The sequence below is a fragment of the Athene noctua genome, chromosome 4, assembly GCF_965140245.1.
Source record: "Athene noctua chromosome 4, bAthNoc1.hap1.1, whole genome shotgun sequence".
Classification (NCBI taxonomy): Eukaryota; Metazoa; Chordata; class Aves; order Strigiformes; family Strigidae; genus Athene; species Athene noctua.
In genome coordinates this window covers 58,562,840-58,579,864 of record NC_134040.1, presented here as the reverse complement: position 1 = coordinate 58,579,864, position 17,025 = coordinate 58,562,840, and the positions used below count along the sequence as shown (strand labels likewise).

At 36.5% G+C, this 17,025-nt stretch overlaps 1 protein-coding gene across 11 annotated transcripts in view; it reads right to left on the bottom strand.

Moving 5' to 3' along the window:
* TBCK (TBC1 domain containing kinase) overlaps positions 1-17,025 on the bottom strand; it is a 145,356-nt gene that overhangs the window by 42,027 nt on the left and 86,304 nt on the right. For all 11 annotated transcript variants that reach the window (XR_012633594.1, XR_012633596.1, XR_012633595.1 and 8 more), the window contains 2 exons: positions 10,879-11,054; positions 6,129-6,288 (listed from right to left, as the gene is read on the bottom strand). Coding sequence is in view for 8 of the 11 variants with exons in the window: in XM_074905479.1 (XP_074761580.1) it covers positions 6,129-6,288; positions 10,879-11,054 (336 nt within the window). In the remaining 3 variants the exon portion in view is untranslated. The remainder of the gene's footprint in view (positions 1-6,128; positions 6,289-10,878; positions 11,055-17,025) is intronic.

The window sequence follows — 17,025 nt, the reverse complement described above, 5'->3', positions numbered from 1 at the left end:
GTTTTGATTCAACAGAAGATAAAAGCTGTTAGTGAAGAGAAATATGTATTTTTAAAAAGATGCATAACAGTTGGCTTGAATATAAAAAAGAAAGCATGAGTCTTTCTGAAATATTCTACCCACCTCCAAGTCTAAAGATTGTCCTAGATGTCAAAAAAAGTTCAGAGAAATACTTGGTAGTGAAAAACCTTTATTAGTGATTTGCAATACTTTTTACTAACGCTACCCAGAGTCTTTTTTTCTTGACCACAGAGACAGCTGATGAGAAAGCCTCTGGCAGATCCATACAGAAAGTACCAGCTCTCAGGTATTACTGAGGGCATGCCTTCGCTGCCAGTTTTGTCCCATTTCTTCTTAAACTCGAGGACAAATTCCTTGGACCTCCCCAAAAATGGACATATTCCCTCCTGTAGCAGTCTGTCAGTCCTCTTCAAAAGCCAATTTAGATACAGTTTAGAGAAGAGCAAAACAGCATCTGCCCCAGACAAGCAGTCTGGATACTGGAATTGCCAAATTTGTCAACACCATTCTAGCTGGCAATCTCCTGGACCTATAACACACATTTATTAGTTCCTTACTATCTCTATTTAAGCTATCACTATTTCAGATTGTCCCAACTGGAATAGCAGGAAACATAAAACACTGTCTCAGAACTGAAAAACAGCCTCAGAAAGTGGTAATTCTGTGTTATAACGCAGGAGTCCTGAGTGTACAAAGTGATACAGCCTAAGCCATGCATACTCATGAAAGGACAAGAGTGCTCTTTCAGAGGTGCAGCCCACAGCAAAACCACAGCCAAGACTGACTGGAAGACTTGAAGGAAACTGTGGAGCCTATCAGCAGCACTCCGGGATTCAGATTCACCATCTCCCATCGTTCCTGTCCTTACAGATCTCACATAAGATCTACCATAACCACTTGTCTCAGTGAAAATTAAAGAACAGAACTTATTTGGAGTTTTAGAAATAGCCTGCTTTCCTTGGCACCTACTTCAGAAGAGGAAAAGGAACAACCAAATTCTGATCCTGAGCCTCTCCAACTTTCATTTTCTCTCTTTCCTCTTTCATATCTAGCTGGAAAGGGAGAATATTTAGGTCATCTCTGCTATACTTGACCCCTTCAGTGCAAACTAACCAAAGCCACTGACAATGGCAGAATTACAACAGCATAACATAACTCCTGGTTGGCAGCCCAAGTGTCTTTTTTGGGCCATGTGAAGAGCAATGTACTAGCGACAGCAGTTGGGTTATCTTTCTGTCAATGAAGGAAAACTTGCATGCATGTTACAATAATAAAAAGCACTAAATAATACAGATTTTACAGAATAAGAAAGACTTCACTATGTCTTGGGTAGAGATACAAACAGAAAGATTGTTGCCGATTAACTAAGCCTTTCAGCCTCTTAAAAATACAAGCTTAATCTCTTCCTCTTTAAAAGCAACAAAGAGGCACCTGATGATTCCAATAGGCTGAGTCTGAATGCAGATGGGAGGGTGATGCCTCAAAAAACCAAACATGAATAAAAGACAGTCTGGCAATCATAAGGAGCCTCTCCATCCCTGCAAAGAGAAAATATCTTAGTTTTCACTTCACTTGTTCAATCACTTATCCGTAGAGAATACTTACAGGAAAATGTAGAATTTAAAAGATGTATAGTGGAAATACCTCAAGAAGTTTATTGACTAATTTCTATTTACTTTCACTCTAGAAGTTTCATTAGCCCCTTCTAATTGTACCCATCTTTAGAAGCATGAACACATCTGCCCTTTAATATTCTATATAACACCTAATCTTCAGATCACCCTATCAAGTTTTATGGGTATCCATTTGTGTTTTTAAGACAGGTTTATAACAAGAAACCAGCTTCAACATGCAGTGACTTGCTTCTCTGGCAAGGCCTTTTTAAAAGGCCTGAGGAAGATGACAACAAAAATCACAGGAATTCAGTGGTAACTGGACATTTTTGCTTATGTGTCTCAGCCTTCATATGAGAGTAAATGGATCTTTGATAGCGGGCTGAGAGAAAAAAATGTTACTTTCATACAGGAAAAAGTATTTTTTTTTTCAGAATAGGAATACCTGGTATAAAAAGAATCTCAAACTTAACCCTCTCCCTCTTGCCCTGAAAAGAGACAGAAAGATCTTGTGGAAAATCAGGACTGTTTGCCTTTGCTTTGGAGATAATTCATATATTTTATCTGTTTGTTACTGTGATGCAGTAAGAATGACTACCTTGCTTCAGTAACTTGTAGAAGTTGTCTAGACAATGTATTTATAGCAGCATAATTTATCTAGATTAAAAAAAAAAATAATCAATGTAACAATCAGAAGTTACAATTTAGAATTTATTTCCCTGCTATTAAGACAGGGAAATAAACGAGTTGCTAATTATTAGATAGATGAAAGTATCCTGTATACTTTATTCTGTTCTAGCATTTAACTGACAATAAAGCACATATATACTAAACGACCACACCACGCAAGTAGAAGCATGTCACTGTCAAAACTGAGTTGCTGGAGCATGACTTAATATCAGGTAAGGTATTTCTCTTCTAATTCCAGTCATCATTGCATTAATCTAGATGAAAAGCTTGAAACGGAAACAGGTAATGCCTTAGCACCTCAAAGTTAAACGAAGGGAGATGAAGCAGTAATGTCACCCTTTCAAAAAAAGACCCAAACCAATCCTGTTCCTACATATGCATAACTATGATCCATCTTTTCACTTGCTGTATCTCTGACTGAAAGTGACAAAAATCAGGACACATGCTGTTTGCCATGCACTAAAAAAGCAGCTACAGTTGAGCACTCCTTGCCTATTTAACTACTATACTCCCAACTGTAATGATCCCCTGTCCATACTAGAATTTACAAGGTACTTATCTATCAGTGGATGGGGGAAAGGGGAATTTAATTCAGTTAAAGAGATGGCACCACTTAACATATTTAAAAGTTAAAAATCAAAATAGAATCTGGTTCATTAACTCCAGCATAATGCCTTTCACGTAGATGTTTCCTGCTCTTTTCAGAGACAAACAAGTATTTGCTCTGGTAACAAATGCCCAGAATCTCCTAGGAGAAGAAAGGCTGTCACAAAGTGAGAACCAACCTAAAAGAAGGAATATACTGCAAAGAAGTGCGAGCCAAGCACCACCACACAATGCCCAGTGCAAACGCCTCTTCACTATACTATTATGCTGCTAATGGCACATTCAGTAATGCTCTTGCACATCACCCAATCTATTCATTTGAGTTTTAGGGTAAATTAAATGGATTAACAAGCAGAATTATTCTGTTTTAATTCTGTTTTAAGGAAGTGTTCAACTAGAGCCAGAGCTATACTGAAGTCTGCCGCACTGCTGTCTTCCTTTGCCTCCTGCTGGAACAGTGCTGTTTTCATTTTTCCCTCTCACCTATCAAGTTCTAGACAGCATTTTCTTTCCAGTTTAGATGTTTTATCATCTGGCACCACATCAAATACAAAAGATAGAAACAGAAAATAAGTATGAAAAGGGGAAAAATGCATTTTCTACATGTCTGTTGAGTACACTTAACTTTGCTTCTTTTTGTAAAAATTTATTTAAATGATGCCATGTAGGCACTAATACAAAAAGCAATTGAAAGATTCAACCTTCTAATTACAAATAGCCCCATAAATAATCAGTGTTTTTTCACACTTACCCCCCACCTCTCTCAGTCCTGCATAAGTTTAAACCAAACATCATCTAACAGTGCCAATCTCCATATTTTTAAAGTAGTAAGTATCAGTGAACACTTCTGAAACATTCTCCTTTACGATGGAGGGTATAATTTGTGGCTCATTCCTTTTCAGCTGGAAATACATAACTTTGTTTAGAAAAAATACATTTGAAGCTGAACACCTTATAATATTTCTTTGGATGTAATTGGTTTTGTTTCCATGCATTCATTTTTGCATTTTTTCATATGATTCAATTACCTAGTAAAATTCAAAAAATAATAGCTATTGTTCTTGTTAAGCCTCAAGCTACATAGTTTTGAATTGCTTAAATTCATGAATAGTGGCTGACGGTTCTACGTAGCCATGCAGAGTAAAACTGAAATTTGTCTTAAAAACTAATCCACAAAAGAAAGGCATTCTAAATGTTATCACCAGTCAAATTGAGGCTGGTTTTATATGTACTCTAAGGGTGTGATAGAGGTGGTGAGTCCCTATCAGTATTTAGGCCCCAATATTTAATTAATCTGTAGTCAAACTGGTCAATCCAGTGTTTTGTTGTCATTTAAAACTCTACACTCTCTAGTTAGATTTTCAAGAATTCTAAAAGCAAATCAAGAGGCAAAGCAACATATATCTTTTATGGAAAGCTATAATATTGACAATTCCATGTAAACAATGTCTCAGTTACAGAAAGTCTGGGTTTGTGGATAAGGCAGCACCCTCGTACACAACAGAAGTACTTGCACTTACTAAGCACACTGCAAGTTTTCTATAGCTGCACCGCAAAGGAAACATTCAATTTTCATTTAACAAAACATTCAAAAGCCAAAACAAAATCTAAGTTTGCATAAGGAGTGCCACTACCCTGCAGGAGAAAACTGTATTTTAGCTATGGCGTAACCCACAAGCTACACTGTAAAGACTCGTCATTTCCTTTTGTCAGACACGATTGTTTCTTCATGTTGGTTTAAACAGAGTACCTATAGCGTTCCTCTGTTTTAGATAAAACATTTCTGACAGGTCCTGGAAAACAAGTCCCAGAAAATGACTTGGTAGTATGTGGGATATCTCCCATAACAACGCTCATTAGTGAATATCAAAGCACTTTTTCCTGTTCCGTTTCTTCAGGATGTTAGTGAACAAACACTTAGGCTCTAAGATAAATTAGGATGTTCAGTGATTTAAAATGTAATTGTTGAAAGAAGCTGCATAACCCACCATCAAACGTGTAAAACATTTAAATCAGGTCCATCTCGCTCTTAGCATTTTATGCATTTCGCATTTGTTCCTTTGAGGAGGGGATTTATGCATTCAGCATTTAGTGAGCAATTGTGATTATTCAAGTTGATTGCTTTAATGTTGAAATATTTATCATGGACTTACTCAGATCTCATGCACAAACCTACGTACTCACTCACTAAAGCTATGTGAGATATGCTGTACGGTGTCTTTTATGCCATCACTGTTACTATTTAAGAGATGATACATATCACAAGTTAATTTTCTAAATGATGAAACACAGGTTAATGAAACGGATTTCTCACACTACTTACAACTTCCTGTATGTATTAAAAACTCCAACATTTGTTGTGCTGATGCTTCTGTTGTCCACTACATGAAGACCTTTTAGTGATCCACAACTCTCCTTGTCTTACAGTTCATGCCCTCTGAATAAATAAACTGTGGTGAACTTAAGGTACACCATACCTAAGAATGTGTCTATTTTTAAATAACAAAAAAAAAAAAAAAGGTAACTTTCCTTCACCTGAGAGTAAAAATGGTGAGAGAAATGCTTCTACTTGTTATCCTGCTTGTTCACAACACCACCCAATATTTAGTTATAAAAGGAACAGGCAAGTCTGAATATTGTCCCTGTCTAGTTAAATGCACTGACAATAAAAGTATCATATGAAAGTTACCATTCTCCATAGGAACTATTCCCCACTGAGCACAACTGCATGAGCTAGATGATTCTAAAAAACCTAATCAATACATTGGGGTTTTTTAGCAGGAATATGAATTATATCTTATTTCCTTTGGACTTCATAACATACCTGTCCTCACCCTACTTACCTTGTGTGCTTCCTAACAGCACAGAAAGTACACCCAAGTGAGTTCTGAAAACTAGATCTGATGCACATTAGAAGTGCTGATGTCACTTCTATAACATGCCAAAATAAAGACTTTAAAGCCGAAAAAGGTCACGTTACATAATTTCAAAATATCAACTTCCTCAGCTGTTGATCACTTCAAGAAAAATGTTTTTGTCTAGAAGCAGAAATAAACAAAAAAAAACCCCCAAGTCCTGTCATCATACACAGTTACTAATCTGAATTATCCAGACGCTAGCATTTAATTACTACTGTCTGTACTAATGACACTGATGTATTTCTAAGTCTCAACATGTATTTTATAGCAATATACTTACAGCAGCTGTGTTCTTCACTACATTTCCTACAATCACCACAACTCTTCCTTTAAAGCTCTGGAGAGTGGCAGTTGCTGGGCACTGGACGAGATCCCCTTCTGCAGTAAATGCTGATGCAAATGGGACATTGATGCTGCCAGAAATGTGCCCACGGTTAAAGCTTAGGAAGATCAGTTAAGGACATCCGAAAGGCAGAGAAATCTGTGATACATGTACAGCTGTAGGATGAACTTGCTCTTCATCCTGGCTGTCGTGATACAACACCGTCAGTCTTTTGTACTAGTGTACTCATTCACTATTTACTCATATGGAGAGAACAACTTCTGACACTACACAGAAAAAAAGGACAGAAGGAAGAGTTGTTTGTTTCATAAACGACATAGCACAGCACTACAAAAACTGATCTGTGAAATTAAAAACTTAGTGTTAAGGACCAAATATCCACAGTATACATATTTTTGTGGATTTTACTTCAGATCAGCTCTAGTCTGATAACAGGAGCCAAACACCAATAAGTAGCTGGAGCACCCTTTCCAGAGGAGTTTTACGCAAAAGGAATGAAGTACTTACAATAAGAACCAAAACTAAATAGGGATTATTGGAAAATTTCCTTAAACCTCCTGCCAACCCCCGCAAGCCCCCTACAATTTTGATCCAAACTGAAATTCTAGTGAACATGCACTCAGGTTCCCAGACATGCATTGTGTATATTATTATCTGCAGTTTGACTAACAGCAGGTGTGTGTTGGGTATTGAAAAGCAAACAATATACAAATGCTAACAACTTTCAGATATAATTAGTTGTGCTTCACTTTCAAAGGATAATCGTTCAATGAGATTTTATGAACAAATATTGAATGTGAAGCTCTCTTCAATAAAAAGTTGGACCACTACTAGTTAGCTTTTTATGAATTTGGAAATGCACCATGACCTTGACAAACCTCTGAATTACTTCCATAGACTGTACACACATGCCCAGAACACTCCCCTTCCCCAACAAAAAACAAGAATACCTTTGAAGAGATGGGAAACAGCAAAGTTCTGAAAAAATATACACAATGTCAAATATCCAGATTAGTCACTCTTTATTACCGTACTTGCAGAGAGCTAGTTCAATTTATAATTAAATGTCAGAATCCTTTTTAATAAAGGAGGTGCCTTAAATGGAGGTAAGATTTAATTGACTTAGGTGAATATTAACATTACTTTCTTGTGATGTATCTAACAATTTCAGCTTTATGATCATCACTGTTAGTGTGGGAAAAACACTGCCATATAAAAACCTTTAAAAGAATAAAAGATGATCATGTACCATTCATTACTGTTGTCAGTTTGTTTCTATTTTGAAAGGGAAAATTACAGCACCCCTCCTCACTAATCTGTGTCAATCCCCTTTCCCCAACCCCATTTATAACCGCATCACTATCATTGCTACTAACCAGGATAGAAGTTCTGAAACGATTATTTAGACAGAAAATTACTTTGGACAGATTTAGTTGCTTACACTTATACCACCGAGAATGCTTCACTGCTCAGAGAAACTTGACCTGATCTTTTATGAAAGAAATACATTTAGTATCAACAGAAGTACCAAACTATATTGGATCCAAATTGTATTTGCTGTCATTCACTTTCTCCCTAGTCTTAAGTGACCATCTTAAGCATTCCAGTACTAAGACAATTAACAAAAAGGCCAAGATTTTGTGTGACAGTCTGAGAGACCATATGCATGCAGCTATAACTTTCATAACAGGAATGGAAGGCTGCCAGTATTTCTGCTAACATCCTTAATGAAATGAGCCTTAGATGAATTGCTGGCCAGAGACACTGCTTTCAGTATATTTATTACCTTTTCATTAGAAAAGTCTACTGTTACAAAACTGTCTGTTGAGAAAAAGGGCTAGTAGCTCTTGACCTCGCAACATGAACTTCATTAGAAAACAATGCCCTAGCTTTTAAATGCATCCTAATATGAAATATGAAGCATGTCTGATACTTGTCAAAAGTCCTCTCAATGCTTTTTTCAAATCACACTGAAAACTAAGTGAGAGTGAAGTTTAGCATGGCAGGCATAGACGATGAGGAAGACTAACAACAAAACATAAGAAACAACTATAGTTTTGAAACACTACATAGTGGTCTGTCACATTTTAAAACACATGCCACTAACATACAGACTGCCTGATCCTATTGTACAGTTTGTTGAGATTTTGTGACAAAGACCGTTTCTTCACTGCGAGAATGAACAGGATGCTGAACACAGTATTCCTGTGGTTTCCCATGTATATTCAGAACTGATGACAGTTTAATAGCCTTCTAAGATACTGTATGTTTTCTTCTACAACTGACATACAAATCAACTCATTTAAGGGGTAATTTTACTACCTACCAGGCTGCCTTTTTAATAATGACGTTCCCTACCTCCTAATACCAGATGAGTATTATGATTTAAATGCGGTCATTATGTAAAGGACAGGACATTTCAGTCTACCCTAAACTCCAACAAGACTGAAACAAAAGCAGCAGTGATTACAGTGCACTGTTCAAGCTATGGAGATTTTCTCTCCCCCGCATGCTCCTCATTCAAAAAATATAAATGGAAAGTCTGATTAAAATTTTGTAATATGAAAGACAGCCTCATAAAGCCACTTCATAGCAGACAAACAGTTTTAAAATAAATGAAATTTTTAATCCACTCTGCAGAACTAGAATAGAATTAGTATGACAGTAGAGTAGAACCTATTATCAAGCTATTAAGAAAGCTATAGAAACATTCAGGCAAATGCCTTTGATCCTGATTACAGTATAAATAAATCCATTACTGTACACAGATAATAGCCTTTCAGTGCAATGATTGTAGTCTAGGCATTGTATATTATTACTTGCTCTCCTTCTGCATTCTCCTTGATTTCTAGGAAGTGGCTTAATTAATAACAAAATGATGCATGTAGAAATAGAAACATTATTTAAGTTGGTAGTATAACCTTTTATGTTTTTTAATTCCAGGGACTTCCCTTTTAAACTGGAGTTGAAAAAGTATTATCACTTGATGATTAAATGATGTCTCAGAAAACAGCCTGCATTTTTACTGTTTTCTGAATAAAGAGGACCATGTTTTTAACAATCCAGATCCAGGAGTAAAGACCTTGCTGGAGCCTAGAACATAAAGAGTCAAACTACTCAGACACATGAATCTATACTTAATTGGAATCCTTAACTGATGCATGAAATTAATACATGCAAGCAGAAGAAAAATTACATTTTGTGTTTTGTTTTATCTCCACAGCAGATCACATTACAGGTTCAAGTCTGGCATACAATAAAATTGTAATTTCTTGAAAATAACAAATATAATTTAAAATAGTCCAATTATACTATTCTGTTTTCTATGTAAGTATAAATCTATCTCTACATATTAAAAAATACTATTTTTCTACTTCATCATACTTTGCCATAAATATTGCTAAATATTTAACAGAGAAAAATGTTAACAGCAGTGTTTTTCTCTCTATATACAATTACCTTTAAAGTGGTATTTTAAGAAACTAGATGAAAAAAATTAAGTTGAAACATTATTTAAATTTTTACTACATATTTTAGCCAAATATTGGCATTGATCCACCATTCACTTCACTGTCGAATTTACATTTTTCTAATATGCATGCAGTATATTGGTAGCATTTGTTAGACCCCAGAATATCTTTTCTAATGGTAAAGATGTTGGAAGCCTGTTGAATCTCTATCACTGGTGATCTTTAAGAACAAGATACACATACATAAAAGGAATGATCATTCTTTCTCAAAGTAAAAGGTGGACTAAAACTCACAATTCTTTTGTTATTTTTCTATTTAGTATTATTTGCCCATGAAGAATTATGGTTTGTGACACAGCAAGCTAAGAGTACATTTACTGAAAAAAGAACTATCTACATCACCTTTGCTATTATGAAAGGAGCAATGCTTAAAGAATGATACAAACCAGTAATAAGTATATTCCCAAATACTCGATATAATTTTAGAAGTAACTCTTAACAAAATCTTGTCATTATTCCCACTTTTAGATAGATGTTGACAAAGATGTGCAAGAAAGATTCCCCCTTCCAAAGCACAAACCAACCCAGCCCTATAACTACACTACTTCAGAAAAACAATTTAAAAAAGACTCCACGTGCAAAGAACTACGTATTTGAAAACAAATGAGTAAGGTGTAGACAGGGTAGCAACCCTGATAATACATATAGCTTCAAGATAGCTTATATTCAGAAAAGTACTAAAGGTAACTAGAGGACATAAGTTAGGGAAGCCATATGGCTGCATTACCCGACAGTGGCAAGAAAGCACTCAGAAGGAATTGATTTTCCACTGAGGGATTGGCAAAGCACAGGAGCCATCAACTCTATCTCCCTTCCACTTAATTGGAAAGCCTCACATCCTTCCAAAATATTGGTCCTATTAAATGGGGATGGTCTGCTGACAACACCTGTCAAAAAAAAGTAGCATTAAAGCACTCATGCTACTGGTGTAAAGTGGTTTCACTAGACTCACAGCTTAAAATGGGAAGGCAAAAATACATCTGTCCTCCTCTCTACAAGCCAGAGACATGACAAAAATGTCTGCCGTTGGTCCTTCCACTGTACCTCTACCACATCCCTTTCCATTGTTTGCCATTCTAACATCTCAGTGCCTACAATGAAGAAGTAATTGATACAAGCATGACTTGGCAAGGCTGGCACTCAGATTTGAAGGATACTCTTCGCTGTTACGAATGTCCACCACCAGCAGCTTTGGCTTGCTAGACTTTGTTTTCTTTACAGGTGTTTTGGAATGACTAGGTCCTGTCAACTCACACAAATCGATCAGATCTTCTGCTGAAATTCGTGGTGACACCTCTGCCTTCAGGTCATCCAACTTGATGGAATCCCTAGACTTTAAAGGAAGAAAATTAATATTAGAGCTGATAGAACTAGAGTCATGGTGTTCTCTGAAACTTCTACTTACTTGACAACCTCAAAGTGTAACAATGCAGTTAGACAGAAACAGATCTCATCCTTAGAACTCTGAACTAGTCTGAGTGAAACTACCTATACGGAAGAGCTCTGGAGCACTACCAAATACTTATATGCTAATTATAGTCCTATTTCCTGTTGAAGTTGTTAAAAAAATAATATTGTTTGACAATCTGTGCAAACTCTTTGTTTGTGATCTGTTAATGAATTATTCACTGTGGCCAAGGGGGTCACAAAACCCACAGAGCACTTCTCAGCATCAGAAATGAAGTAAATTGGCTAGAAAACACTCTCTGAAAGGAGTTGCTGAAAGGCCTCGCTGAAAGGCCTCATGCTTGGAGCAGGAAAGAACAGTAGCAGTTGGAAACTTGGCACAGAAACTGCAGGGAAGCCTCTAAGATACAAAGCTATCTAAACACTAGGTATTACCGCAACCCAAAGAAAAGGCACAAATCAGGACATCAGAAACTTAAGAAATAGTCCTGTATTATAACCCAAAAAATTTATTCCTTAGTTTTAGGGGATGGGACAATTGTGGGACAGGACAGATAATGATACAACACACAACACCACATACCTGATAGTACTCAAGCAACTAGTTTGGTAATACTTAAATTGTTTTTCATAAGAGAGCTTTCATTGTGAATTATCTCATAAATATTCCTAAGTACTAGCATTTCTGTACTTGACATTCTTAGAAGCTCATGCATGTCTAAATTAAGCAAAAAAAAAATTAACCTTCCTTATTTTTTGCAAATAGAGAGTGCAGAAATCCTGTATTTTCATTAATTACCAACACATACAAACCTCTGAACTCCAGCAGAAAAAAAAATAAATATGGCCACCATAAAATACTTGTGAAATGTCTGAAGCCATGTCTCCACCTTCCTTCAGAGGCTGTTTTACACTGCTGAAACTTTCAAGTGCCATTACAACTACACTTTCACCCAAAAGAGTTAGCTTGACTCTCAAATTGAGAACAAAATCTCCAGCTTGTTCAAGAGGGTCAAACGTGGATCCTTTACAAGCAATAAGCAAAAGGATCTGCAGCATGCCCTAGGCTTTTGTTCTTGGGAACACTGGGTTTGCAAAACCTATCTGAAGACCTGAAAGTTAAAGGACTGCTACAGTCACGTTTCCTGTTATTACATATGCAAACATGAGACTTTTTTCTTTAATCTCTTAGCTACCCTGGTGGAACTTCCAGAACTATATTTGCACTAAAACATTCTCATATCACTTCAATCAAATGTTGAAAGTGCTTATTTTTTAAACCTTTCATAAGCTATGTAATTAAATATACATTATGCACCATGGTGTTAAGGAGTTAATAAACTACACTTATTTATAGTTTTCTGCAGCAAAAGCGTGTTGGGTTTTTTTTTCTGTTGGTGCCATTGTCTCAATCTGAAAAATCACAGGTAAATTATAAAGCAGTTTGTTTTCACTCTGATTTAATCCAGTAGATACAGGGTTAACAGGTTGGTTACATATGCAAAAATCCCTATGGAATATATGGAACTCAACTTACTCTAAGAGTTACGTACATCAAAGATATACTTATGGAGCTTAGTCATCTTACAACAGAACTGCCTTGTCTTGTGCAACCATTGTGCTCCTGTTGACAGGAGGTCAAGTAGAGGCAAAAGTTGTTTATAACTAGGTGCACAGTTATTTCTGGTGAATTATTCCGGCTTGTCAGGAGACAGGAGCAAACAGAGTAACTAGGATTCATTACAGGGAGCATCTTCTGAAAGATCTTCAGACTGTTTTGAGGTCTTCTTCCTCAAGAATAAGACCTATATTAATGAAATAGCCAACCACTTCATCATGAAGATTTGCTTGTGCACTATGCAGTTGTTCATAACATAAGCACAAGCATACAGAGATGGACTACAGAAAGTGGAAAAATAAAGAACAAATAAAGCATTATCGCATATTTAAGAATGGGTCTATACAGTGCAGTCAAAATACAGGTCTTTCTAAGAGTATCACAGTAGCAAATTTTCCACTTTGAAAAAATAATTTTTGTTATCTTGGTTTAGACTGCAGTGATCACCCTGATTCACAACACTACATGCTTATAGCCCAATAAAAATATTCAAGAGAACATGAGTAAGACACTGAATACTAATTACTCATTAGTATTAGTCCAACTGACTCTGTTAGCTCTAGCTTTTGTTTTGGTTTCTAAACATACCGATTTCTCAATCTGATGACTATTCCACGTTGAAAGAACAGAGAGGCATAAACTTATTCTCCTGAGTTATGTCCCAGAAAAAAAAGACTTCTTAGACAGTCTTTCTGCAGTTCAAAATACCTTTGCTGTAAAACAGACTATCAAAAAGCACTCAAAATTACAAACAAAAGCGGCAATTGTACTTCAGGGAATATATTTGTCCACCAAACTGCCTCTTCCATTGTATATGACGGTACTAAAACCAAAAGAACTTACAAATTGCTAGTCTCAACACATAATTTAATCCCAAATTCAGAATAATAGAGGTCAAGATTCTTTGTAATCAGAAAAATGCTTGATTTTGAGTAACACAGTATTGTTTCAACAGAATAGTGAATACTCAAGGGAAACCTGTTTCCTTAAAAATAACAGTGTGACAGAGGACGCAGCCAACTCCCAGTTGCTGTCTAAAGCCACCTCCCACTTGAGTAGCTGGATTTCCCCAGGAGTTGTCCAAGGAAATGAATTTCAAAGGGGAGAAGGCGGAGGAACAATAAAGTCAAACTCTTCTCAAACTTCAGGCTTGCCAAAAGAGTTCAGCAGTTCACGTCTAGGGGATTCAGCAGTCCACATCTAGGGGATTCACAGCAGACACAAGTTGGCAATACTGAACAAAGGTAGTAGCGTAGAAATAGCAGTTATTACATAAATACACGTTTGGCTGAAACAGCTTAATTTGCCCGATGACTCAAACTGGCAGACATCTCTACACCCTCCTCAAACAACAGCTTCTGCCTCAGGAGAACATTTGTGGAACACTGAGGAGGGAAGGGAAGAGAGGCTCCTGCAAAAAAAGTTCAATCCTTGAAACAGGGTCAGAAAACTACAGGCAACAATAAACACAGGTAGCAAAGTGAGGCATTATAAATGCCGACTATGCCAGTGAGGCTTGCTGAGATGACCTGAATTAAGTCTTCTGGAGAAACATTTACATTGTGATGGACTAATTACACAACCACTTTCCACTTTTGTTTATACAATTCTTATCTAATTCAGCAGATAGGATGAATGCCTCAGGGAAGAATAAAAGTTTAAGAGGAAAGCATGACATCTACAGTCAAAATTCACCTATACTGATATAAAAATATTTTCTCCTTATCTTAAATTATAAAGCCACAATTAGTGCTCCACAGGTAGACACCATCTCTCCTATGAACAGGTTTTAATAACCTGGACAAGCATTTTTTTTTCTTTTAATTGAAAATAAGGAGAAACACATTCAACTGTGAATTTTACAGCTATCTTTGCTTTGACCTAGTATGTCCAGATTTGCCTAAATAGTGTATTTAGTGATACATTACCCCTATATAGGCTTTGAACAAAGCTGCAGCCTAAAGCTCCTTGACAGACTTGCAGGAAATACAATTGCTGAATCAGTTCTTTATACAACTGTTCTATCAGACTAATTTATTAACTACAAAGTGAAATATGTGCACGCACAAGTAAGTTCATCTTTCCTAATTACACTTAAAAATTTGACTTTATCTGCTGTATCTGGAAACAACTACATCTCATGTCAGACATTTTCTCACAGGAATTTCCTAATGAACTGTCAGTCAGCACAAGCTAAACACAGCTAACACCATGCCGCCAATCCTTCTACCAAGTCCTCCTCCTCATACCACCATCCTGCTATGGACACCTGTAGTTTGGCACTGGACTTGAGTTCAGACTGCTGTTGAGACTGTCATGGCCCCTCATCACCCCAAACTTGCAGATTCTTCTGAACTTCTAATGCCTTCCTACTCTTCTCCACCACAGTGTTCCAGCTGTTGTCTACCACCTCAGTGACTACTTGCTTAGCCTCAGTCTGGCCAAACAAGAGAAGACACTACATGAAGGCTGACATTTTAGAGAGGAGGCTTAACATTTCTCCTGACTGCTGGCTTCAATTCCCTATTTAGGCTTTATTATATTATTGCAGGCATTGTTTTCTGGAAGAACCAGAAGAAACAGTAAGTGAAGGAAGGGAGAGGGCCCACTTTAAACCAAATTGTTTGAGCAAGGTTAGATGCTCTCAGAAAAAGTTTATGGCACTGATAGTCTCTTAGTAATTACTTATAAATATCCAACAAATTGTGAACAGGCAGTAGTATCCAACTGAGATTTTGATTTCAGCTAAGTTAGTTGCAGGTAGTCGTATCTCAGGACAGCTGCTTACAATATCTTGTTGAATTTATCATCTGCAATTTTTTTAATTGCAGGACAAAAAAAAAAAAAAAAAGCCAGGGTAACCACTGGGAAAAGCTTAAGTCCAAAGTCCATCACATATATAAGATGCTTGTTTCTTCCCCTCAATTATTCTTCTGCTGTGATTTATTACTTTTCCAAGGCAGACATGGTAGTACATAATTTCTAAAAAAAACTCCCTTACTCTTTCTTAAAAAAGGCAAAAACTTCACTTTAAGCACAATGCCAGAGGGTTGTTAAACGTCCAGTTACACGCTTGTGTAGCACTCCAACAGTTTAGTCAATATACTCACGGGTTTAGAGATAGTGTAAGAAATTGTATACCGACTACAGCAGTTACTTCACCTGTAAAGAGACAAGACTTATTCCAGTATATCCTAACTTCAGGCATGAATCTTGCTTTAGACTAGTCAGCTATAAGAAGCTGTTCATCAGGGAAGACTGCTTAATCAGCTGGTTGGTAAAAGAGTAGGAAAAAAAAAAAAAAAGAGTACTTAAGCTGAAGTCTGAGGCCTACTTGCTTCCCAGAAGTTTCTCTGACAACACCCTAAATTCTTTAAAGTACTTATTCTTCTCACCCCATTAATTTCCAAATAGGCCTGGGAATTGCTAAGCCATATGCATTTACTGCTCCTAATAAGAAGAAATAGGTATTAAGAATTTAAATTTTTTTTTTAATATTAGGAATTAAAGCTGCTTAAGCATTCTCAAATTAGAAGTCAAGCTTCAGAAAGATTAAAGCACTCCAGAACATGAAGCTAGCACAATCACAGCTCCTATCTATTTTTCCATTAGCCTGTAATCTCTTACAGGCATTTCATCCTGGCTATTAAATGAACCTGAACTTAACAGTCCCATCTGATAAACACAAGAGCTGTAAAGCAACTTTTTATCCATGGACAGGATAGCTTTATCTGAGTAGAAGCAGGGTTTCCACCCTTTTGTCTTTGAAGTTGGCAAAACTTACTGCAGCAAATTTAATACAGAGGGAACTTCAGACTGAAAGTCAATATAATTAAAATCTGGGGTTCAAGTAAAATAGTCCACTTAGAACATAACATTTTGTCTTGAAACCAGTGTATGCATGCATATCTAGGAATAAGATGACAAAAACATTTTTAAGCCAGCTTGGATAATGGTTTTAAAATATTTCTGAAGAATTGATCAAATGGAGAAAGAGGCAAAAGCAGATTCACACAGCAACCACAAATAGATGCAACTCTGAACCAAGGGTCACACCAGTTTGTAGCAAAGACATTGCTGTTTGTGCTTGGTTTTACTTTAAATAACTATAATGGAGAAAAGATAATGTGTTTTTTTTAAAGTGAGTTCCACCTAAATATAATACTCAATGTCACGGTGCCTTCATATAAGCTTTGGGATAATTATATTTGTACAGAGTAGCACTACTTTATACCAATTAAAATACAGCAGTCAGATGAAAACAACTGATAGAAAATGA